This window comes from Rhinoderma darwinii, chromosome 1 (assembly GCF_050947455.1).
Source record: "Rhinoderma darwinii isolate aRhiDar2 chromosome 1, aRhiDar2.hap1, whole genome shotgun sequence".
NCBI lineage: Eukaryota > Metazoa > Chordata > Amphibia > Anura > Rhinodermatidae > Rhinoderma > Rhinoderma darwinii.
Window position 1 is genome coordinate 49,964,160 of NC_134687.1, and position 27,407 is coordinate 49,991,566.

Here is a 27,407-nt window from a genome sequence, read left to right on the forward strand (position 1 = left end):
AGGGGCAGTAAAAACCGCTCAGATGCCGGTGGTCATATATGACACCTGCGTCAGAGGGGTTAAATGCTTGTGATCAGAAATGTTTCTGATCGCAAGCATTGCCGCTGGGCACCGCGGGCCATTTTTAAAAACCCTTTCTCGACGTAAATTGGCATATTAGCGATGTGAAAGGGTTTGCAATTTTGCACCAAATAGCAAATAGTAACTTTTGTAAATGTTAAAATTCACGTTTCTGAAAACAATACGTAGGGAAAGAGAACACGTATATTAGATGGCACCTCCTGCAGGGGCATAGCTAGGGGGGGCAGGCGGGGCATGTGCCCCGGGCGCAACTTAGAGGGGGGCGCCAGCGCCACCTCCTCCTGCACTATAATTGTACCTGTGTCGCAATGACACAGGTACAATTAGAAGCAATGAATGACCGGGCACGTTCCGTGCCCGGCCATTCAGCGCCTTTCCACGAGTGAAGCGACTGGTACCTTTTGTACCAGTGAAGCTTCCGTCGATGAAAGGCGCTGATTGACAGGGAAAGTCATCCTGACCAGCCAATCAGCGCCTTTCATAGACGCTGCTTTCAACCCCCAGGAGACCTGCGCAGAAGAGAGCAGGTCTCCATGGCTGCCGGCCGGCGTGGGAACGGGATTAAGGTGAGTTTGAATAGTTTTTGTTTTGTTTTTTAATTGTAATAAAAGTGTGTGTCATTATCTATGGAGGGGGAACTTTATCTACAAGGGGGACTTTATCTACGGGAGGGGGGGACTTTGTCTACACGGGGGGGGGGGGCTTTATCTACAAGGGGGACTTTATCTACGGGGGGGACTTTATCTACACGGGGGGGGCTTTACCTACGGGGGGACTATAGCTACACGGGGGGCTTTATCTACGGAGGGGGGACTTTAGCTACACGGGGGGGCTTTATCTAGTATATAGTATATACAGGGGTGGGCTATCTGTGGAGCACTATATACAGGTGTGGACTATCTAGTGGAGCACTATATACAGGGGTGGACTATATGTACAGGGGGGCTATATACAGGGGTGGGCTATCTGTGAAACACTATATACAGGGGTGGACTATATATGGAGCACTATATACAGGGGTGGACTATATGTGGAGCACTATATACAGGGGTGGGCTATATCTACAGGGGGGCTATATACAGGGTTGAGCTATACGTGGAGCACTATATACAGGGCTGGGCTATATCGACAGGGGGCTATATACAGGGGTGTGCTATATGTAGAGCACTATAGGGGGAGTTATTTGTGGGACACTATATACAGGGGTGGGCTATATAGGGGCACTATCTACAGGGGCTCTATGGCAGGCACTATCTACAGGGAGCTCTATGGCAGGCACTATCTACAGGGGGCTCTATGGCAGGCACTATCTACAGGGGGCACAGTGTGTGTGTGGGACATGGTGTATGGTGCTATTATAATTAGAGGTGCAGTGTATGGCGCTATTATATTTAGGGGCGTAGTGTGTGGTATAATGATAACTTTATCTTTATTTATAGGTGCAGAAATGTCGGAAAAGTGAGAAGCTGAAGACATCTGAGCGGCAAACTGCAGAAATGGTCTGTGACCAGGAGAAGTCATGATAGAGGTCTGGACCGGATGGAGAAAAATAACTAGAATCTGAGACGTCACCGGTGAGTCACTTAATGTAAATGTTTATTCTGCCTCTAATCAGTAATGTAGTCACTGTATGATCTGCAGCGAGATGGTGGTATGATTGATAGGATTTATTTTTGTGAAACAGCATCTCCCAGCATATCCTTACCATTGTTCGGGCCATGCTGGGAGCTGTAGTTTTACGCCATACATACCTATGGAAGGGGTTGCACTAAATTGAGCTGTATTTGTGCTGGTGCTGTATATGTGTACTGTGATCGCAATGGGGTCACTTTACGCCTTGATCTCCATGCAGGTTCAAATCGATAGGTAGGACGAGCTGCTCAGAGAAGTAACAGATACACTGAGACGTTTCTCAAGGTAAAATACTTCTAATTTATTGAACTACAACGTTCATACTTATAGCATCAGACGAACAAAGAACATTCCATAACATATGAGTCATCTGTATATTCTAGCCTTACAGCTTCCTTTCCCATAAAAGCTCATTGGTGGAGCACCAGGTATTCCCTTAGGTTTCCTTTATGCTTAGGGGGGTGGTCAAGTGATTGACCACCATCTGTTTGCAATTTCAAGGGACGGCAGAGCATCTGCAAACTATTTCTTCTCTTAACCTTTCTAAAATACCTTTATATTGTAATACATGTTCTCCTTTAGAACATTTCACTCCTTATGGTCCCAAATACATTATATATGTATATTTATACCATAACAATACTGAGCTTGGTTCTGGTGTTGTGTATAGAACCATATTGCTTGTAAAATGTACAAATGTTTTTATGCTCGCGTTACATAAAAAGAAATGTGGAAAAGAAATGACACGTCGATTGGTAGAGAAAACAAACACGGCGAGGGGAAGGAGATGTCGGGAAAGAGGTTGGGGGGGGTGCCAAACGGAATCTTTGCCCCGGGTGCTGGAGAACCTAGCTATGCCTCTGCCTCCTGTATGAATTAAATCACTTTATTACAACATTACAAAAAATGGAAAAAAAAACAGAAAGGTAAAATAATTGAAAAATTGTACAAACATGTGCCGGACCCAAGTCCCAGCCCCTGGTTAGGCCACAGGAAGATCACTCATGGAGAGAAACAATCATGCATCATAAACCATAAACTCACAATATTGAGACAAAAACCCCATATGTCAAGAATTAATGCATGTAAAAGGTACATTCCTGGCCAAAAGTTGATACTGACGCAATTTTGGTTTTCACAAAGTTTGCTGCTTCAGTTTTATAGTGGCAATTTGCATTAACTCTAGAATGTTATGAAGAGTGATCAGATTAATTGTAATTAATTACAAAGTCTTTCCTTGCCATGAAAATTAACTTGATCACAAAAAACCCATTTCCACTGCATTTTAGCCCTGCCACAAAATGACCTGCTAATATCATTTCAGTGATCTTCTCGTTAGCTCAGAAGAAAGTGGTAATGAGGACAAGGAAGCTGATACCATGCTGATTGAATTATAAGAGCAGACAGAATGCTTTATAAGGTTGATGGTGCTTGAAACCATTGTCTTCTTCTGTTAACCATGGTTACCTCTAAGGAAAAACGTACAGTCATCATTGTTTTGCATCAAAAGGGCTTTACAGACAAGGAAATTGCTGCTGGCAAGAATGCCCCTAAATCAACCATTTTTCGGATCATCAAGAACTTCAAGGAGAGAGGTTCAATTGCTGTGAAGAAGGTTTCGGGGCGCCGAAGAAAGTCCAGCAAGTGCCAAGACTGTCTCCTAAAGAGGATTCAGCTACGGAATCCGTTCAATATCAGTGCAGAGCTTGCTCTGGAATGGCAGCAGGCAGGTGTCAGTGCATCTGCACTCACAGTGAGGCGAAGGCTTTTGGAGGCTGGCCTGATGTCAAGGGCAGCAAATAAGCCACTTCTCTTCAGGAAAAACATAAAGGACAGACTGACATTCTGCAGGAAGTACAGGGATTGGGCTGCAGAGGACTGGGGTAAGGTTATTTTCTCTGATGAAGCCCCCTTCAGACTGTTTAGGATATCTGGAATAATGTTTGTCCGGAGAAGAAAAGGTAAGTGCTACAATGAGTCCTGTCTCATGCCAAAAGTAAAGCATCCTGAGACCAATCATGTGTGGGGTCGCTTTTCATCCAAGGGAGTGGGCTCACTCATAATTTTGCCTAAGAACACTTCCATGAATAAAGAATGGTATCTAAACATCCTCCAAGAGCAACTTTTCCCAACAATCCATGAGCAATTTGGTGATGAACAATGCTTTTTCCAGCATGATGGAGCATCAAGGCAAAAGTGATAACTAAGTGGCTCAGTGAACAAAACATTGATATGTTGGGTCCATGGCCAGGAAACTCCCCAGATCTCCATCCCATTGAGAACCTGTGGTCAATCCTCAAAAAGCGGGTGGACAAACAAAAACACAGAAATTGTGGTAAATGCCAAGGACTGATTAGGCAAGAATGGATAGCCATCAGTCAGGATTTGGCCCAGAAGCTGATATCCAGCATGCCAGGGCGAATTGCAGAGGTCTTGAAAAAGAAGGGTCAAAACTGTAAGGGCACATTCAGACGTGGTGGAATTGCTGTTGAATTCTGATGTGGACAGTCCACAGTGGAATTCTGCAGCAGCCGTTTTTTACATTTGTTTATATACATTTTTAGCAAATGGTTCAGACGTTGCGGAAAATAACTGTGTGGAAATTAGGCTGCAGTGCAGAATTTTCCCTCCGCAGCATGTGCATTATGTTGCGGAGAAGCGGAATTTCACTGCGGATTTCAGCCTTTGCAATGCAAAAACTGAAATTTGTGGCAAGTTCGCTATGATATCTGCAGATTCGTTGCGTAATTCCCCCCTGAATCTGCACCAACATTTGCAGTGGAAAATTTCTGCCACGTCTAAACATGGCCTAAATATTGACTCTTTGCATAAACTTGATGTCAATAAAAGTTTATTACTTATGAAATGCTTAAAATCGTACTTCGGTATACCATAGAAACATATGACTAAAAAATCTAAAAACACTGAAGCAGCAATGTTTGAGAAAAACAAAATTTGTTTCAGTCTCAAAACTTTTACCAGGACTGCATACAAGATACAAAAACATACGCGATAATATACAACCATAAATAAGGGGCTAATAGGTGGCTATGGCTCCATGAGGATCAAAGGACCCCACGTGTATAGCCGGACTACTGGCTGCTGGCTAAACATCTTATCTATGTAACGTTCACACATGCCACTTATACCTATGTCTGCATGAACATATCTTTACAAAATAGCATGAGATGCACTGTAATATCATCTAAAAGCTAAGATTCTGGGCTTTCAAATTAAATCAAATCATATTTATATTCTAGTCGTGGCAAGCATTTAAAGTCATGATATTTTACATACGCCCAGTGCCACCTTCAGGGCAGTATGGCCGATACTGCCGTCAGTAGCCTGGCCAAAACTATAAAAATAAGGGACTCACCTAAATCGCAGGGCCCGTTTCTTTCTCGAAAGTAAGCTATACACAATAACCCACCTCCTCATCATAGCTCCATAACATGCATTCTGTATGTGAAGGAGGTGAAGACTTTTCTCAAGTGGGCTGCGGTGGTGGGAGATCTCAGATCCAGTCAGAAGCACCAAGGCCTTGAGTGACTGTAGGGGAGAGGTTAGCTGCTGCTTGACTGTGTTCTGTCCAGGCAGCAGCTTCAGTGCAATGATTTTTTTTACGTGGTTCCTCTATGCCCCACAGAGCGCTTTCCTACCTACTTTCTCCCCCTTGCCCCTCCACAAAGCTCCTGCCCTCCAAAAAGCACCTGCCAGGTTATATATCTTCTCCTTGACCCCCTTCCCGCCAATGCCCCTTTGTGTCCCAACTACATACCCCCAATAGAGCCCTGCCACTTAGTGCCTCCCACCTATCCCCAACAGTGCCCCTGCCACCTTGTGTTGTGGCGGGGGCACATACTATTTGGCTATATGGGGCTTCGAAATTCCTGAAGGAATCCCTGCATACATCCTTGGCAGTGAAACCGGTATTCCTGTTTTAGTAAATAAAGCGGATTTATTGTATAATGTAAAGCTCTGTAGTTCTCTCATTTATGTGGTGTATCAATTCATCCCACTTTTCAAGATCTCTGTTTGCTGCCTGTGAATGTAAAACCTTTATTATTTACTTCCAGAGAACCAGAATCAGTACTTGTCATGTGATTATCACACAGCCCATTACCAGATAAAGCTTTCAACACTGTACTATAAGGGCTCATGCACGCGACCATTGTTTTTCGTCAGTGTGCTATCATTTTTTTTAAAAAAGGATAGCACACTGACCCATTCATTTCTATGGCCCCATGCACACTACCGTGGTTTTGACACATCCGTGTGGCCATGGGACCAAGTCGCAAAACTCAGAGCAGATCCTATTCCTGTCCGTGTTTGCGGCTCAGTCTCAAGACCATTCAAGTGCATGGCGATGTGAAAACCACGGACAGCACACAGATGCTTCCTTAGGGGAGAAAAAGTAACAGGTCGAATCTTTGCAATGATCATGTTATTTTTTCCACCAAAAATAAATATTGCTTTATTTTTTTGAGCCAAAGCCAGAAGTGGGTCCAGAAGGAATGAAAGGTATAAAGAAAAGACTAAGTACAGTGGAAGAAAGCTGGCGCTACTACTCAGTCTTTGTGGTAGGGAACAGATATGTAGAACAAATGAGGTCAGAAGAAGCGCTACTCTTAGCGCGAAACAGGCTGAAACCTGCCAATCAATCTGCTACGTCTTCCCTTGAACGCTTTTAACTTTTTGCTGGATGCCACAATAAAAGTAAGAAATACAACCACATGGGTGAGTGCCGTAATTTCACTTTCCTCACCACCTGTTATATAAAGAAAAGACTGATGCATCTACCTTCTTTTCTGTCCACTTCTGTGTTTGGTTTAAAAAATGTATTCAAAAACTGTATCAAAACTTTGAGTGTGATCTTGGCCTTAAGATTCCCATTCAATGACGATAAGCAGAGATCATGAAATACCGTGAGAGTTTGATACACAAAGTATATTAGAAAACTGCAGAAATTTTTAAACGAACAGTGGGTAAGCTTTATTTGCTGATTTGGGAATGCTTCACTATAAAAAAAAAGAAAAAGAAAGCACACCACAAAAACGCCAGCATGATCTCAACCTGAGTATAACTCTTTAAAATTCAGTCTAGCACCCCTACAGATTAAATATGGTGAGGGTTCCAGCAGCACCCTGTGGATCAGCTTCTATTAAAAAGGATTTCAAAAATCAAACACAAAGTTAAGTTCTTTTCCCTAAAAAGCAGTATGAGTCAATATAGTAGATCACACGAGAGTACCTGGAAGTCCCCGTCCATCCCTCCCCAGAGGCTCAGCACTTGGTGCATGGAGGCCGAATTAGGTTGAGAAGTAGAAAGTTACACCCAATTACCGCCTCTGGGACACCATTGTGTTAAACTATAGACCCCCTTTAGCCCAGGATCACACACAGTTTTGATGCAATTTTTGGCTCCGTTTTTTTTTTAGCAAAAGCCATAAGGCCAGGACCACACACGCAGTATTTGGTGCAGTTTTTGGCTCAGTTTTTTTTAGCCAAAGCCAGAAGTGGATCCAAAAGGAAGGAAATGTATAAAGAAAAGACTAATATATCTCCTTTCTTTTGTGTCCACTCCTGTGTTTGTTTAAAAAACGGAGCCAAAAACTGCATCAAAACTGTGCGTGTGTGATCCTGGCCTTAGTGGATCCAAAAGAAAGAAAAAGTATAAAGAAAAAACTGATGCATCTCCTTTCTTTTGTGTCCACTCCTGTATTTGGCTTGAAAAACTGAGCCCAAAAAATGCACCAAAAACGACATCAAAACTGCATGTGTGATCCTGGCCTAATGGTTTCTTAGGAGATCACAATCATTAGCAACTTCTCTGAATGTGTATGATATAAACCTCCTGTATGAAGAATTTCATTCTCACGTGTCAATCTATTACATGGAAACATCATTAAATATTTATCCTTTATTTACCCAACACGTTGTGTTCTTCCATTTATACAATAAGACGTAATATTTACTTCTTGTCATTAAACAATTCCAAACATGAAAGAACAAGGTTAATATAAACTTTAATGCGAGGAGACAGCTGGCATCACGTTCTAAGGTGACTGTGCAAATGTTCTATTTCTGGAGAAAGTAATAAGACGGTCCTTTATCTAGCGGAGAAATCTCAACGTAGTTATCTTGAAATTACAGGGCGCACTGTTTGTTCAATATTGCACAAGGTACAATTTATGTAATAGTTTTCCTGTTATTTGCTCAGATGTGCAACAAGGAAAACTTACTTAGATGTAGATATTCATACAGATGTAGCAGAGCTGTTTGTCAATAAAATGAACTGGGGTTGTCATTTGGCACATATCATTGTGATATGGCGTGTAATTTTAGCTTTTCATAGGACTGCAGGCAACTCAGTTATCTGAACTCAGAGTTCTCACAATGCATGGAAAATTCTGCTCTTTGACATCTAAACAGACATAGCAGAGATTAATATATAATTTAGCTGCATCATGATAACGTAATAAAATATGTGAGTAAATTGTCCTGCAGCATCAATGAGTTGTGTCAACTGACAAACTCAGCATTACTACACTGACATAAATGTATGCATATTTAGCAGAGCTGAGTTCATTCGTTGGTTATATATGTGTTTTTCTACAAGACAAGACTGCATGTAAACCTACAGAGATGGGACTTATCTGGTGCACAAAAGAAATGAATATATGACAAATTCAGCTCTGCTGCATCTGTATGCATATAACTTGGTATGGGTTAAGTTATATGAATATGAACCGGCACTATGCAGTAATCCTGTACGCGGTTTGCCTCAGGCTAATCTAATTAACAAAGTCAACATACAAGACATTTGCGATGCAATACTTGTTTCAATTAAAATTAGCAATTATTTATTTCCTTGGCTTAGTACCCGACTCCCTGGCGCATGATTCTCCAACAGTTAAGTCATTACTTATCAGTCATAAAAATATTTTAAAACTTGCAAAATGGTGAAATTTAAAGAGGAAGAAGAGGAAGAGGAAGAAGAAGAGAAAGAGGAAGAGGAAGAGGAAGAGGAAGAAGAAGAAGAAGAAGAAGAAGCAGAAGAAGAAGAAGAAGCAGAAAATAAGATACAGAAGAAGAAATAGAAGATGAAATAGAAGAATAAATAGAAGACGACGAAGAAGAAGAAGAAGAAGAAGAAGAAGAAGAAGAAGAAGAAGAAGAAGAAGAAGAAGAAGAAGAAGAAGAAGAAATAGAAGAAGTTATCATCATGAGTGACTTTACCTTCTGAGAAATCAATGAGCCCCAACAAATGTAGCAGCTTTAGAGATGCACAGATAATCATTACAATCCCCACTGTCTGTAGTCCCTCTGACTCCCACTCTGCCGATATCATCCTTGGAATTGACAAATCATTCCTGTTTCAAGCTTTACAGCTGATGTGGCTGGAATAAAGAGCGGCATTCATGGATGAGAAGAGAGAAGGCAGTTTTTTCCTGCCTCTTGAAAGGACCAGTCTGACTGAATCAAAAGATGGAATAGCTCGGCATTTCATGCTTCCCAGTGTGCGGTTGTGTTAGGAGTGAGTCTCCTTGAGAGGCTGAGGTGGACCACCACCAGCTCTGCGCTTTCACATCATTACTTGCAGCTTGTGCTGCTACTGAGACGTGTTGCTGGATCCTCTGCTTTACAACTCATCCCCACATTCCCAACTCATATCAGGAACAACGCCTGGAAACTTTTAGTATGAGCACGTTGCTTCATGAGCGCAGCTCATTTCAATGCCTCATTGCTTATTCCTAGCTGATGCCACTATTAACACTGTGTGCTCCAGACTGTACGAAATATAGTACAACAATAACAAGCCATAATAGTACAACTGATAGCCGCTGGATTATAAAATATAACTGTAAGAAAGGTAACCCAAAAGACAATACTAGGTTTCTATCTCCGTGATTTATTATCAGACGATTCTCTTCATTAGTTATCTCGGCTCGATCCTCTATTCTTGGTCTTCTGAGATAGCAAATTATTTTTCCGTTCTGTACCAAAACTTCTGCACATTCCATCAGAAAAACCGAACCACATTGTGATGCAGTTTTTCGGCCAGAGTTTCCGCTTTGGTAAGCAGCGTAGAAATAAAAAAAAAAAAACGCCCATACTTACCTAGGCTATTGTCATGGTGACACGTCCCTCCATGGCTGTCCGGTCTCCCTGGATGACACTAAAGCCCACGTGACCACTGCAGCCTGTGATTGGCTGCAGCTGTCACATGGGATGAAACGTCCTCCCAGGAGGCCGGACTGGAGGAAGAATCAGAGAGTTCTGGGTAAGTCTAAAAATTATTTTTCTGTGTTGTGATTTTTGTGGCCGCATCGCTGAGATGCCGCAGCAAAAGTCGGAATACTTGGCTTTCTGTTGCAGGTTTTGCATTCCCATTGAATTTAATCGGGAAAAGCCGCAAAAGAAAAGCAACAAAAACACAGCATAAATTGACATGAATTGCATAAATCCGGATTTAAATTCCGCGCCGCAGGTCAATTTATAAACGTTTTTACTTAGTTTTTTTTCCGCTGCTTGGGCATGAGATTTTCAAAATCAAATCCACTTTGCTGCTACTGTAAATGCTGCGGAATTTCCACACAATTCTGTTGCGGCTATGCTGCAGTGTTTACACTACGAGATTCACACATGCAGTTTTTCTTGCAGTTTTTCAAGCCAAAGCCAGGAGTGGATCCAAAAGAGATGAGACATATCAGTCTTTTCTTTTACAGATGTAGCCAAGTTTATCTTGACTCTGATAACTTGCTGCAGCGTGATACCACACAACAAAAGCCATTGAAAAAGTCAAGTTACATTTTCTTGCCAGAAAGGCAAGATATAGATGGCTACATCTGTACTTTTTCTTCCTGTTGTATCCGCTTCTGGCTTTGGCTAAAAAAAAGTGCACAAAAAACTGCACCACAGCTGTACGTGTGAAGCCAGCCTAAGGGCATGCTCAGATATGGCAAAAATTTTCCACTGCAGATTTTGCCACAAATTTGTGCCAATTACGCTATGAATCTGCAGAAATATTTGCATATTTAAGGGTTCGTCCAGACATGGCGGATTTTGCAGCAGACTTGCCACATATTTCAGCCTTGCAAAGACTCAAATCCGCAGTAAAAATCCGCTGCTTCATCGCAACACACTGTGCATGCCGTGGAAGCTAGTTTCCGCACCATTGTTTTCAGCCACATCTGCACTGATACCTACTAAGATAGTTGGGCTAATACATGCATATAGCAACTTAAATGAACCATGTGATATACGAATATGAACACCTATATAAGAAATCACACATGAACCATTATTAGCAAAAAATAAACAATATTTTAATGAAAGACAAAATCATTAAAAATAAGTACATTGGCAGTAACATTACCCATAGAAAAAGGATCCCCACATAGGTCGGGCCCCACAGCCTCTATAGTAAAGCAAATAGTGCATGAAAAGACTGGTACATAAGTAATACGATGAATGTGGATAGAAACCATCCAAAACAAAGTAATAAAAAACCAGACAGCAGAAAGGTACAATTAAGCAGGCATCCAGACCAGAACTATGGGGGGATCAAGCCCAAACTCCGCACTCCGATACATCGGCTTTCCGGAAAAAGCCGAACAGACACGGAGCGGTTGAGCGCTCACACGAGCACTTCAGATGCTTCGTTCTAGCGATCGGTGGGGGTCTCAGTGCTCGGACCCCACCAATCCAAACTTCTGACATGTCTCTATAACATGTCAGGAGTTTGTCAAACGTTTAGCTACACTTTAAGGATGACAGTACTATGTTTCTAAACAATCTGCACCAGCGAGTGTGATAATGTATGATAATGGACATATAGACAGGTGTAGCAGTGCTGAATTTGTCATGTAACTTCATGGGGCTGCATTTTTTGTGTTCTCGAGGATAAAGTAATGTATTACATGTTCTGCAGTCCTACTTTAAATCTTCAATACACATTCCACCATATTCAGCTCTGCATGAAATGTTAACAGAAAATAGGAAGTGTAAAGGTTAAAACACAGGATTATTATGGACGATAAATCACCTAAGGGTGTATTCACACGTGCATGTTTTGTTCATGTATTTTAATGCAGTTTTTGAAGCCAAAACCAGGTTTGAGGGCAGACTCTACTTCTCCTCATATTTAAATCCACTCCTAGTTTTGGCTTCAAAAACTGCTTAAAACCTGATCAAAACCTGCACATGTGAACACATCCTAAGATGAGTGGGAAGAGTTAATTATTAAACATTGATGAGCACAAAAACACTAAGGAATCAGTGTGTGTGTCTGTGGTAAAGACTTCTATGGGGAGGGGCGGGCTTAGAGGACCCGGACTCCCCTAAATACAGATTCTAGGTTAGGGACATGTACTTGTGTGACTTGGCACAGGGATCCCTCACATTTCTGTACCGAGATCTGCACCATTGAGCTGAAACATTCAGATGGCCGCAGTGGCGGATTAAGAAGACCATGGGCCCTGGGCTGTTACCCAAACTTGGGCCCCCCTTCTCCACCACCACCCTGCCGCGCCGTAACTATTGCTAACACTACCTAAACACTAGTACACAAAGTAGGCACATTATGCACAAAGTACACACAGTACACAAAGTACGCACATTATGCACAAAGTACACAAAGTAGGCACATTATGCACAAAGTACGCACAGTACACAAAGTGCCACATTATACACAAAGTACGCACATTATGCACAAAGTAGGCACATTATGCACAAAGTATGCACAGTACACAAAGTACCACATTATGCACAAAGTACGCACATTATGCACAAAGTACGCACATTATGCACAAAGTACGCACAAAGTACGCACATTATGCACAAAGTACGCACAGTACAAAGTACGCACATTATGCACAAAGTACACAAAGTAGGCACATTATACACAAAGTATGCATAGTACACAAAGTACACACGAGTATGCACATTATACACTAAGTAGGCACATTATACACGAGTATGCACATTATACACAAAGTACACCTTGTAAACACATGAATATGGACATTAAACATACATGAATATGGACATTAAACACACATGAATATGGATATTAAACACACATGCACTTACCTTTTATGTCTTCACTGCAGCTCTTCTCCTGCTCACAGCACAGAGCCCGCCGACAGTCTCCCCTCCCCCATGTCCCGACAGCTAGCAGCAGAGATGTTTAGAGCAGGGAAGGGGGGCTGGAGGGGGAGCTTCTAAAGCAGCACAGACCACGGCTGCTAAGTAGAAGCAAAGCTCCCCTCGCCTGACAGGTGCGGTCCTGGCACCAGGGCTCCCTCCGGTGCTAGCGACGCCACTGGGCATGAGGGGGTTCGGGCGGTCATAGGCTCCTTGGGCCCCCTGGCAGTCTTGGGCCCCGGGCGACCGCCCGAAACGCCCTAATGATAATCCGCCACTGGATGGCCGTAACGTGGCCACATTTTTGCTTCTTTTATAACCGCAATACAGAGACCTCCTGCATTCTGTTGACGTGGACTTAGACCACCACTCTGCAAGAGGTCCGAAGATTGCGGCCATAATACAGAAGCTAAAATATGGCTGCCTTACTGCTTTAACATGAGCAAAAGTTAGGGGCCCGATTTTAGTTATGTTAAGGGGTCTCCTCTGCTCCTTATACACCATTGATAATGGTGCAGCTTTTTATAACATGTAAGATATACAGTATATCATACAATACACAGGGCTGACCTAACTCAAAGACGAAGTGGCCTCGAGTTTGGCAGAAATCCTAAGCATCCTGGAAATGCACTAGGAGCTTAATTTTTGTATATCTCTAGATGTATATTTTATTGAAGACATCCAGGAGGAGTCTTTAGCAGAGATCTGTGGAGAAGAATTCAATAAAAATGATCTAATCAGAAACATGAAAAGTATGAGAGATGTTATGTAAAAGAAGACCATGAGATAGTACATAATGTCACGAGACGTTCTTCACCCCTGGGCGTGCCCGTGACTTCCTGTGTAGACGTGCAATTTATTGATAAGAGACCAGAACTGTTCTATGACTAATTGAAAACCAGTGACTCCTGGAACTGAGGCTCAGATCTCGTGAGGGTTCTGAAAGATTAATGATCCCCGTAGATATAGCAGGAAAGTAGTGCGACTACAGATGCATAAGATACAGAGAAGATAATTGCCCAAATATTACAAAATGAAGGTCGCTATTTGCAGTATACTATATTTCCAAAGATTTGGATTATATAATTTATGTACATCTGTTGTGACTGTATGTGTTACGTATGTATGCATGTTGTGACTGTATGTGTTACGTATGTATGTATGCATGTTGTGACTGTATGTGTTACGTATGTATGTATGCATATTGTGACTGTATGTGTTACGTATGTATGTATGCATGTTGTGACTGTATGTGTTACGTATATATTCATGTTGTGACTGTATTTGTTACGTATGTATTCATGTTGTGACTGTATGTGTTACGCATGTATGCATGTTGTTACTGTATGTGTTACGCATGTATGCATGTTGTTACTGTATGTGTTACGCATGTATGCATGTTGTTACTGTATGTGTTACGTATATATTCATGTTGTGACTGTGTGTTACGTATATATTCATGTTGTGACTGTATGTGTTACGTATATATTCATGTTGTGACTGTATGTGTCACGTATCTATTCATGTTGTGACTGTATGTCTTACGTATGTATTCATGTTGTGACTTTATGTGTAACGTATGTATTCATGTTGTGACTATGTGTAACATATGTATTCATGTTGTGACTGTATGTGTTACGCATCTATTCATGTTGTGACTATATGTGTTATGCATGTATGCATGTTTTGACTGTATGTGTTACGTATGTATGCATGTTGTGACTATGTGTTACGTATGTATGCATGTTGAAACTGTATGTGTTACGCATGTATGTATGTTGTTACTGTATGTGTTACGCATCTATTCATGTTGTGACTGTGTGTTATGCATGTATGCATGTTGTGACTATGTGTTACGTATGTATGCATGTTGTTACTGTATGTGTTACGCATGTATGTATTTTGTTACTGTATGTGTAACGTATGTGTTATGATGGGGTAGGGAGACAGACAGGTGAGCCCTAATCTACCCGCCACTCAGTCCCTGCCTACTTGCAACGGCCCGTCCTAGGCGACGGCGTACAACTGGGCGATGGTCCCTACACTCAATAAGTGCACGACAGACAAACAGACAAGGGTACACAGAAGCTAAGGGAAATGGGGCAGTTGACCACGGCAACACCGTGAGCAACAAGAGTAGTGAACGAGCCGAGTCAAACCAGGAGTGTACGAGGTACCAATCGCAGAGCAGGAGCGTAGTCAGTAAAGCCAGGGTCAAAATGAAGCAAGGTCAATAATAATAGCAGGAGCAGCAGAGCCAGGAAACAGGAAAGAATCACAGGCAAAGGAGGAGCAGGAAATGCAGGTATAAATAGACAGAGGGCGGGAGCTGGCCAGGCTGTGATAGGCTCTCCCACTCCTCAGCCTCCCAGCCTGACTGGTAGAAGATCGTGTCACTCTCTCAGACTTAGGAGCAGGTGCAGACTGATTACCCACGGGCGTCGACACAGAAGCTGTGTCTGGAAGATCCTTTACAGTATGTATGCATGTTGTGACTGTATGTGTCACGTATGTATGCATGTTGTGACTGTATGTGTTACGTATATATTCATGTTGTGACTGTATGTGTTACGTATGTATGCATGTTGTGACTGTATGTGTTACGTATGTATTCATGTTGTGATTGTATGTGTTACGTATGTATTCATGTTGTGACAGTATGTGTTACGCATGTATGCATGTTGTGACTGTATGTTACGTATGTATGCATGTTGTGACTGTATGTGTTACGTATGTATTCATGTTGTGACTGTATGTGTTATGTATGTATTCATGTTGTGACTGTATGTGTTATATATGCATGCATGTTGTGACTGTATGTATGTTGTGTCAAATTAGGAATCAAATTAGACTCAGGAACCGCAGTGCAAATATGTTTTTGGATGCAGGGCAAAATGTCAATTACAGGGTTGGTTTAATCTAATGTATAATCGTGCAGCGTATCCAGGGTTTATGCATTGTGTTCTGAGAAAGCGAAGAAATGCATTAGTCTTTATAGAATTAACTGGCCATTGACATTAGACATAGCAGCTTACATCTGACAGCTATCACTCCCGGTTCAGCTCATTTGAACACACATGATATTTCAATATAGGGATAAGGGATAAGTGGCTGCCAAATGCTTTGTATCTCAAGGGGAAGTAAACGATCATGCAGCTTGACCTCAAACCTGTCAGCTCCTGGGTTGCCCACCTCCAGCCAGGATGCGGTCTATTCACACTCCCGACACATCGGTAAAGTTTGTGTGGCACTTAATCACAGCACAGCGTGATCTCGCGAGATCACGCTGTGAATGACAGCACAGCGTGATCTTGCGAGATCACGCTGTGCTGTGTGAGTAAGTCCCACAAAAACTTTACCCAAGTGTCGGGAGTGTGAATAGACATCCCGTCATGGCTGGTGGTGATGTCTATTCACTCTTAAGACACTTCAGTATAGTTAATGTGGGTGTAAGTACCAGCACAGCGTGATCTCGTGGGATCACACTGTTCTGTGAGTACAAATGGACATGAATGGAGAGAAGTCTATGGCGCTGATTGGTCAGCGTCATACACTTCTCTTTACAACGCCCACTTGGTCAAAAGTTAAAAAACACCCAGTTGGGCATTAAGAAACTAATTAGCATAAATCTAAACTTGCTCATAACTTGCACAAAAATTATAGTTTTTCAAAATAAAAATCACTGCTGTTATCTACATTACAGCACCGATCAGATTATGTAGGAGATAGTGCACTTATAATCTGGTGACAGAGCCTCTTTAAATAAATTTTACAAGGTCAAACAAAACCCTTTTTTCCATTTTTCCCTAAAGTAAAGTAAAATATATATTTTTTAAAAAGTAGTCTCTGTACACTTTTATGTCTTACATACGTGTACTCCATACGGGGCAGACACAGCCAACACAGAGCCGCACGTGGGCCCCTATCTTTGATGAGATTAGTGATAGGCCCTGTATTACTGTATAAGCTTACTGTCTGCTGGACCCTGTATCTAAGCCTACCTTGTGGTAGGCTTAGATACAGGGTCCCACAGATAGTATCACACATGGGCCCTGTATCTAAGCCTAACACATGTGTTACTAATCGTTTTTTTGTGTGTTTTCTTACAGGTTCGGTCGTTGGACTACGTCGGATTCTAGGACTACTTCGATGACAGCTTTTTTTATTATCAATAAAATGGTTAATGAGGGTGGTGTGTTTTTGTTTTTTTTTATAAAATATTTTTTCTATGTCTTTGTGTTTTTTTTTAAAAAAAACTTTATTACTACCGCCTTAGTAATGGCCGCTGGCTGATTGACAGCTTCCATTACTAAGGCGGGGCTTAGCGTTAGCCAGTGCAGAGGCTAACACTAACTCCCTTTATTACCCCGGTACCCACCGCCACCAGGGGTGCTGGGAAGAGCCGGGTACGATCCAGTATTTGACCATCTGTAGTGATGGTGGGGCAATGGGGCGGCCGCAGGCTGGTTTTATCAGGCTGGGAAAGGCCAGATACAGTGGCCCTTCCCACCCTGGTAATGCTAGGCTGCTGCTGCTTTATAGTATCTGGCTGGTTATGGAAAATGGGGGGGACCCCACGTCATTTAAGAAAAATAAAATAAAAAATAATTGGAAAAAACTATGTGGGGTCCCCCCAAATTTTCATAACCAGCCATATACAACACAGCAGCAGCAGCCTAGCATTACCAGGGTGGTAGGGGCCACTTTTTTTGGCCTTCCCCAGCCTAATACTACCAGACTGCGGCCCCCCCGGTGCCTGACCATCACTGCAGATGGTCGGGTACTGATTCGTACCCGGCTCTTCCCAGTACCCCTGGTGGTGGTGGGTACCGGGGTAATAATGGGGGTTAGTGTTTGCCTCTGCACCTGCTAACATTAAGCCCCGCCAGCGGCCATTATTAAGGCGGTAATAATAAAGTTTAAAAAAGTACAAGCACATAGAAAAATATTTTATTGAAATAAAAAAACACAGCCCCCATTAACCATTTTATTGAGAATAAAATAACGCTGTCGTTGAAGTCCTCGAATCCAAAGTAGTCCAACAACAGAAATTGTAAAAAAACACAAACACACAAAAATAATTAGTAACACATAAAAAAGCAAAATTATTATTCTTACCTTTCCTGGGTCCAGCGCTGGAGCCGCAATGTCAGTGAGCTGGGCCCTATATCTAATCCTATCATGTGTGATACCGTCTGTTGAGCCACTGTATCTAATTCTATCATGTGTGATACTGTCTGCTGAGCTACTGTATCTAATCCTATCATGTGTGATACTGTCTGCTGAGCCACAGTATCTAATCCTATCATGTGTGATACTGTCTGCTGAGCCACTGTATCTAATCCTATCATGTGTGATACTGTCTGCTGAGCCACTGTATCTAATCATATGATGTGTGATACTGTCTGCTGAGCCACTGTATCTAATCCTATCGTGTGTGATACTGTCTGCTGAGCTACTGTATTTAATCCCATCATGTGTGATACTGTCTGCTGGGCCGTGTATCTAATCCCATCATGTGTGAAACTTTCTACTGGGTTTTATATCTAATCCTATCATGTGTAATACTGTCTGCTGAGCCACTGTATCTAATCCTATAATGTGTGATACTATCTGCTGGGCCACTGTATCTAATCCTATCATGTGTGATACTGTCTGCTGTGCCACTGTATCTAATCCTATCATGTGTGATACTGTCTGCTGAGCCAATGTATCTAATCCTATCAATAGTTTATAGGGTCATAGTGCTATAGATATGCTGTCTCCTATACACACACACACACACACATTTTTTGGGGGGGGACATATGTATTGAAGCTATTTCCCCTGACATTTTTGGGTCACTTAGGAGACCCAGCGATGCAGCTGAAAGCTGCGGACCGTCGGCCATGAGAAGTTTGCGGGGGGGGGGGGGGGGGGCCCAATAAGAACTTTTGCATCGGGGCCCATGAGCCATTAGCTATGCCCCTGTATGGAGTCAGTAGGGCATGGTACTTCTGAGCTTTGAATGACCATTTAAAGTGCCCATATACATTAGATGATACTTGGTTGATATATGTCAGCAGTACAAATCTCTCCCCTGTCATGATAGTTCACTACAATGTATCAGTTTAGATCAAATGCATCAGCCTGGAGTCCATGATGCTCAGCTCACATAATACTGACCACAATGGGTAGAATTGTTGCAAAGTCTCAAAGGTGAGAAGTATTAGTGAAGAGATATTACTTGAAGCTGATGGGCCACAGTGCAAAATCTGTAACACGGTCTTCTATCTACCATGTGCCATTTCTAATACTGGTGTCTTCTTATGTGGTAGAGGGCACTTTGGCACACTCAGGCACTGGCACCACAGTGCGACTAAATGTTCTCATTCACTGACAGCAAATAGAGATCTTGGAAATGGTGGAAATTGAAACACAAAGTATATTAGTTACATACATTTTCATTATACAATGATTAAGCTTTAGATAGTTAAAATGGAAAATCCCTTTAAAGAGGCTCTGTCACCAGTTTATAAGTGCCCTATCTCCTACATAATGTGATCGGCGCTGTAATGTAGATAACAACAGTGGTTTTTATTTTGAAAACGATAATTTTTTAGCAAGTTATGAACAATTTTAGATATATGCTAATTAATTTATGCTAATTCTTTTGACCAAGTGGGCTTTGTATAGAGAAGTGTATGACGCTGACCAATCAGTGACCAATCAGCGTCATACACTTCTCTCCATTAATTTCCATCTGTACTCATAGCACAGCATGATCTCGCGAGATCACGCTGTGCTGTCACACACACCCACAGTAACTTTACCGAAGCATCTTGAGAGTGAATAGACATTGCCTCCAGGCAGGAAGCGATGTCTATTCACACTCCCGACACTTCGGTAAAGTTTCTGTGGGACTTACTCACAAGATCTCGCGAGATCACGCTGTGCAGTGAAACAAGCTGGGCATGAATGAAGAAAAGTGTAAAGTTAAAAAAACGCCCAGTTGGACATTAAGAAACTAATTAACATAAATCTAAAATTGTTCATAATTTGCTCAAAAATTATAGTTTTTCAAAATAAAAACCACTGTTGTTATCTACATTACAGCACCAATCAGATTATGTATGAGATAGGGCACTTATAAACTGGTGACAGAGCCTCTTTAAGGCACGTTAGGAAAGGTGGAAATTTGCCGTTGTGGGTTTTGCTGCAAATTTGTGGTAATTACTCAACAAATCTGCTGCAAATTTGAATCTCAGAGAACTCATCCAGACGTGGCAGATTTCGCAGCGGACTTGCTGCAGGTTTCAGCCTTTGCACTGCAAGCTATTTTCCGCACTGTTGCTCTATGCAACATCTGCACTAAGGTCTTATTCACACGGCCATAATTGGTCCCTGATATACGGACTGCATGTCGGCCGCATGTCCCGGACCGAACACCACTCAGGGAGCCGTGCTCATAGCACAATAGTTATGCATGACGCTAGGAGTTCCTGCCTCCCGCGGGAATACTGTCCTGTACAGTCCGTATTCCGTCTCACAAATGAAATATGAAAAGTTGATACAGGAGAAAGCACAATCAGAAATTGTTTTGAATTGCAAGCAATACTATTTTGAAGCTAGCAAATAAAGTACATTTTTGGCCCACATTGTAATTAACCAACAGCCTTCTAATTCAGTTTCCTCCATTAAGAATACAAAGGGGCAACTTGTTCATGATGCTAGGGAAGTAGTAGAAGAATTCAGAGGATTCTATGAAGACTTGAACCGCTCTAGGTTAAAAGACTCTGAGGATAGCATAGATAGTTATCTGGATGGAATGGAATTCCCTAATATTGATAGCGAACAAAGATCAATGTTAGATCACCCGATAACATCGGTGGAATTGAGAGCGTCCTTGCTGGAAACGCCAAGTAACAAAGCTGTGGGGGTAGATGGAATTCCATTCAAACTATATAAGTTATACCAGGATAAATTAATCCCTTTTCTAGTAGAAATAGCTAATTTTTCCTATGTTAGAGGTACGTAACTATGGAGGCCACAGAAATTATTGTGATCCCTAAGAACGATAAGGACCCTCTCTTGCTGGAATTGTACTGGCCTACTTCACTGTTGAATACTGACATCAAGCTGTTGGCCAAAGTCCTGGCCGGCAGACTGATGAAGGTAATGAATAGTATAATTTACCCGGACCAGACCGGGTTCATTTCGGGCAGGGTTTTGGTAAAGAATGTGCGCCGAGTCTTTGCTAATTTACAATGCGAGAAAGTGTTATCTAAGAAAGGTGCTATCCTCTCAATCGATGCTATGAATTCATTCGATACAGTCAAATGGCGTATTCTTTTTAGGGTTGTTTTGGTATCGGGGAAAAAATCATAAATTGGATTCAATTACTGTATAGACAACCATAGGCTAGAGTAGGCATGAATGGTCAGAAATCAGCTAACTTTAATTTAGAAAGGGGAGTGTGGCAGGGTTGTCCTCTATCCCCTTTCTTATTTACTTTAGTAATTGAGGTATTGGCAATGAAGATAAGAACTATAGTGGGTTTTCAAATGGATAATAAGGTTGATAAAATCTTGTTATACGCAGACGATGTTCTTCTGTTTATAGGGGATGTATCTTCGGTCGACCATGTAATTCAGATATACCAAGAGTTTGGTAAGCGGGCTGGCCTTCAAATCGTCAAATATCTAGTTTGCTAAATATCTCGGCTGAGGTTAACCCCGATCAGATTTCCTCCTTGAACTCTGTTGAGGTGTTTGAATATTTAGGCGTAAAAATTTCTAGGGACCCCGCTGACTACATTACACTGAATATAATTCCTCTGTTTGCATCTTTGATGGGGACAGTTAAAGTATGGAATAAGTTACCATTGACCAAAGCTGCAAAAATAGCACTGATCAGAATGTTTTTTTTTACCTAAAATATTAAATTTTTTATCCAACTGTCCGATTTGGTTACCGGAAAATAAATGTAATACGCTAGAAGCTCTCTCTAATGACCTAATTTGGAATGGGGAAAAAAACACATTAAATAATCTGTACTTACCCTACTGGTAACCGAAGGGGGCTTTGCCCTTCCTGATTGGAGGAAGTACTTTTTAGCTTCTTAGTTCCAACAGTTCCGAGACTGGGAGGGCCTGGGGGGCTGATAGATTTTTGTTGAAAACACTAGGGGACAAATGGTCTAATATATTTGAAGCTCTAGAAGCCGGGATCCTGAATTCCCCTGATTTGGGATTTGGGCCTATTTATGATAACCAGCAGCAGGTCTGGGATGCTGTTAAACTCATTGAAAAAACAAATACCTTTAGTGAAGTCACTCCTCTATGGAACAATAGGAATATTGGTGAGTTTAACGGCCTCCCAGACTGTTGGTTTTGGAAAAAGCATCACAAGAATATCATATTTATTTAATAATGCACAACTAAAAACTTTTACGGAACTGCAGAGACTGTACAAGGTCCCTGATCACGGTCTGTTTAGATATTTTCAAATTAAACACGCCTTTTTGCGCATTAAATATAAACCACAGATTGTTCTTACACCTTTTCAATCATTAGAATGTTTGAAAAGTAAGAAAGGACTATTATCCTCACTATATAAAAAATCATATTAAATCACAAGGAAAATGGGATAAGGATCTGGGGATTTGGATCGATTGGGGGTTAGTTTATAAACATATCGAAGAAGCATTATTGAATCACGATCACTGATTGATTTGTTTTATGATCAATCATAGACTTTATTATTAAGGAATAACAATAGTTGTAAGAAATGTGGTATACATCAAGTGGATCTCATCCACTTGTAGTGGCGTTGTGCCAAGCTACATAGATGCTGGAGTGGAGTAGCAGCATCTATTTTTTAATTAATTCGCAAAGAGGTTCCAGTGGAACCAATGCTATTTATTTTTGGCATCTCCGGTCTTTTGAAAGATTGTGGTTGTAGCAAACTAATTAGAAAGAATTTGTTTCTGGCAAGATTGGTTATCATTTATAAATGGATCTCAAAAGATTTCCCACGGGAAATAAAATGGCACCATAAAGTGAATAGAGTGATGCTTTTAGAAAAATCATATTACTTGACGCTAAGTAAAGAGGAAGGGGAATTTTTTTTTTTATAAGAGCTGGAACAGATTAATAATGGAACTATCCCCCGAATAGAAAAAGACCTTAGGGCTGGTTTAAAATGTGTTAGTAGTTGTTTGAGGGGTAATGTTGTTGTTTTTTTATATTCTAATTTTTTTTTTATTTATATTTTTCCTCTCTCCCTCATTTTTTTTTTTGTTTTTTTTTGTTGCTGTGTAGTATGGAATGTTTTGTTATTTAAATCAACAACATTAAAAAATTATATTATAAAAAATCAACTAGTTATTTACTTTTTATTTGGATGGACCCAATCTTTTATATGAATAGCCTCCAATACATTAAGTTTAACCTAAACAAAGAGATGAAAGGAGTGTGAACTTTGCAAGGATCTGAAATTAAGAATGACCTTTTTATAAAACTCTCTTCATTATAAGTTTAATAATTAATTTTGTAGATACAGAGCTGAATAGGTAAACACCAGCAGACCCATTATATGCTACCTCCTCATTAGACACAATCTCAGGAGTTCTTTTTAGAGGATCGGAATTCATTTAAAGAGCAAATTCAACAAACAAATATTTTGACATGGATTATAATCATTGTATAATAGGGCATTCAGGGGCAAGTTAAAAAAAACAAACACTATTAACTGTAAATGTCTTTTTTACTATCATTGCAAAATTTAGGATCAGGCTGATTTTCAGCAAAGAAGCATATTTAGGGTACAGTCACATGTACTGTACCTGCTTTTTATTTTTAAACATAGGCTGCAAAAACGTTACAATGTAAGCCTATGGGAAAAATATTCCACAACGCAAAAGCTATAGCAATCTGTCTGAGTTGCGGAATATTTTTTCCATAGGCATTTATTCTAGTTGTCTGCTGCAGAAATATGAGGCAGATACGCCATGTGTGTGTGCACTTCTAGCCTGTAATGCTCTTTCACTGAGGCTAAGGCCTCTTGTACAGAACTGTAAGGGTATGTTCACACACAGTAAATTTCTTGTAGACATTTCTGCCACTGAAAATTCCATTCCATATACTTTATGAGAATGTTTTTTTGTCTGCCACATTTTCTGAAAAAGCTTCCTTCAGATAAATCGGACAGTTAAATAAATGTATGCATCAAATCTGCCTCATATGAACATACCTCTTAGGCTGGATTCACACGAGCATGTTCAGTCCGTAAAGGACGGAACGTATTTCGGCCACAAGTCCCGGACTGAACACACTGCAGGGAGCCGGGCTCCTAGGATCATAGTTATGTAAGACGCTGGGAGTCCCTGCCTCGCTGCGGGACAACTGTCCCGTACTGTAATCATGTTTTCAGTACGGGACAGTAGTTCCACGGAGAGGCAGGGACTCCTAGCGTCGTACATAACTATGATGCTAGGAGCCCGGCTCCCTGCAGTGTGTTCGGTCCGGGACTTGCGGCCGAAATACGTTCCGTCCTTTACGGACCGAACATGCTCGTGTGTATCCAGCCTTACAGCGCCCAAAAATACCAAGTTGTCCGGAGCCGTTATACATCACCTGTAGAAATCTTTGGGCTCGTATTAATCATAGAGTGTCTCCAATTTTATATGGAAGCATACAGAGGTGGAGAGTAGCTGCAAAAAGTGATTTTCCCTCTGGAGGACCTGGCATTTCCAATCATTACATGGCCAGCCCATTCTTTTCAATAAAACTGTAATGCTTTATTTCCCCTGTGGTGGAGCTGCAGGACAATTGAACACTTAGGCCCTGTTCACACAGCGTTTTTTTTACGCGGAAACCGCGTCGGAAAACGCGCCAAAAAACGTCCGAAAATGCCTCCCATTGATTTCAATGGGAGGCGGACGAGTTTGTTTACCGAGAGCGGTAAAAAACGCTCACGGTAAAAAGAAGCGACATGCCCTATCTTCGGGCGTTTATGCCTCTGACCTCCTATTGACATCAATGGGAGGCAGAGAAAGCGTATTTCGCTGCATTTTTGCCCGTGGCACTCAATGGGCGGAAGCGAAAAACGCAGCAAACGGCGTGCAGGCAGATGAAAATCTGCCTGCAAAATACCCCGTGTAAACTTAGCCTTACTTCTACATTCCCCAACAGATTACAGCTGATAGCTGTGGGGGTTTCAGCATCAAGGGACCCTTGTAACGAATGGATTGTCGAAAGTGGAAAACCCCTTTAACCCCTTCCCGCCGCAGCTAGTTTTTTTCCTCCCCGCATTCCAGAACCATAACTTATTTATTGTTACGTCGACATAGCCGTATGAAGGCTTTTGTTTTGCTAGACAAATTGTCGTTTTTATTGGCACCATTTACTGTGGGGGGAAAAACAGCAAATCCTTCATTGTTTTTTGGATTTGGTTTTTACGGCATTTACCGTGCAGTAACTTTAATATTAACTTTTTTCTGTGGGTCAACATGAGTACGGCAAAACCAATTTTATAGAGTTTTTTTAATGTGTTACCACTTTAAGGGTATTTGCACACAGCAGCGTCCATTACGGCTGAAATCACTGAGCTGTTTTCAGGAGAAAACAGCTCCTGAATTTCAGACGTAATGGCATGTTGCCGGCGTTTTTCGCTGCGTCCATTACGGATGTAATTGGAGCTGTTTTTCTATGGTTCCAATGGAAAACGGCTCCAATTACGTCCCAAGAAGTGACAGGCACTTCTTTGACGTGGGCGTCTTTTTTACGTCTTTTGATAGCGGCGCGTAAAAAAAATGACAGTCGGCACAGAACATCGTAAAGCCCATTCAAATGAATGGGCAGATGTTTGCCGGTGCATTGGAGCCGTATTTTTGGACATAATTCGAGGTTAAAATGGCCGAATTACGTCCGTAAATAGGGTGTGTGAACCCAGCCAAACAAAATAAAAATAACTTTGACATTTTTCAGTAGATGGAGCTGTATGCGGACTTGTTTGTTTGCAGAGCGAGCTGCAGTTTTTATTAACCGGCCGGGGATGAGGATTTACGAATGAAACCCCTCTCCAGGTTCTCCTTAATGTAGGCCGACATGGACTGGGTCTCTGGCAAGGAGAGAGGGTACACTCTACCACGAGGAGGAGACGATTCAAGAACCAGGTCGATCGGACAATCATATGCACGGTGTGGCGTCAAGGTCTCAGCCTCCTTTTTGTTGAAGACATCGGAGAACATGGAAAAACAAGAAGGCAACCCTGTCAAAGGCTGAAGAGGTTCAGGCTGTGGCAACTGGATATGGCCCAGACAGCGGTCAAGATACTTCGGGCCCCACTGGAGAACCTCTCTAGAGTAACAATCCAGGACGGGGGCGTGCAGACGGAGCCAAGGCAAACCCAGCAGCACGGGGTTGACGGCCTTGGACAGGACGAACAGGGAGATAAGTTCAGCATGAAGGGCTCCCACTTGGAGTCTCAACGGCTTGGTTATGGACACAACTGGGTAAAGCGATGGCAGTCCATCCACCGAGGCAACGATCAACGGCCTTTCAAGCGGGATAGTAGGCAACTGAAGAAGATCCACAAGGTCCTGGCAGATGAAGTTGGCTGCAGAGCCGGAGTCCAGATAGGCAGAGACCGGATGGGACCTCTCGCCAGCAATGATGGTTACGGGAATGAATAGTTTGGAAGAGAGTTCTTCATTCAATGTGTTGACGCCCAGGGTTGTCTCTCCAACCAAACCTAGGCGCTGAGGTTTTTTTGTTTCTGAGGGCACAGACGAACAACATGGCCAGTGAGGCCGCAATATAAGCAAAGTCCAGAGGTGCGCCTGCGCTGTTTCTCCTGGACCGATAATTTTAGTCGGTCTACTTGTATCGGGACCTCGGGCAAAGCAATAGCAGGCAAGAGGGGTTTCTAGAAGTTGGGCGCCAGTCTAGGGTGCCGACGCTCCTGACGAACCTCGTGAGATCTCTCCCTCAGCCTTATGTCTACCCGAGTGGCAAGCAGAATCAAGTCATCCATGGCAGGAGGAAGGTCTCGAGCAGCCAGTTCGTCCTTGATCTCGGACGACAGGTCATGCCCAAAGGATGCCACCAAGACCTCATTGTTCCAGGATAGCTTTCCTGCCAGAGTCCGGAACAGGATCGTATACTCGCCCACGGAGGTGTCCTCTTGGCGAAGGTTGAAGATAGCAGTGGCTGCCGATGACACTCGCCCTGGCTCCTCAAAAATAGTTCGAAATATTCGCACGAACCCCTGAAAATCTTGGGTCTCGGGTCCCTGATGTTCCCAGATAGGATTAACCCATGCCAGGGCCTTGCCAGTCAGGAGGGATATGATTAATGTGATCTTGGCTCCATCCAACGGAAATGCTCGGGAGTGCAGGGTAAAATGAATGTGGCATTGGTTCAGAAACCCCCGACATGCACTGGCGTCTCCATCGAACCGAGAGGATCCGGGCAGGAACTGCCAGGAGGAGTAACAGGAGGATCAGCTTGAAGGGCTTGCATAGAGGCAGGAAGAGAAGCAACTAGCGTCCCTAGCTGCTGCGCCA

At 42.2% G+C, this 27,407-nt stretch overlaps 1 protein-coding gene across 2 annotated transcripts in view; it reads right to left on the reverse strand.

The window, feature by feature from the left end:
* The window catches only part of KCNIP4 (potassium voltage-gated channel interacting protein 4), a 542,821-nt gene that overhangs the window by 243,375 nt on the left and 272,039 nt on the right, over positions 1 to 27,407 (reverse strand). The window contains exon 1 of one of the 2 annotated variants that reach the window (XM_075858642.1): positions 8,952 to 9,460. The exons of the other annotated variant lie outside the window; for it this stretch is intronic. Coding sequence (XP_075714757.1) covers positions 8,952 to 9,063 — 112 coding nt within the window. The 5' untranslated portion in view covers positions 9,064 to 9,460. Of the gene's footprint in view, positions 1 to 8,951; positions 9,461 to 27,407 lie in introns of those variants that run through there. 2 annotated transcript variants of the gene reach the window in all.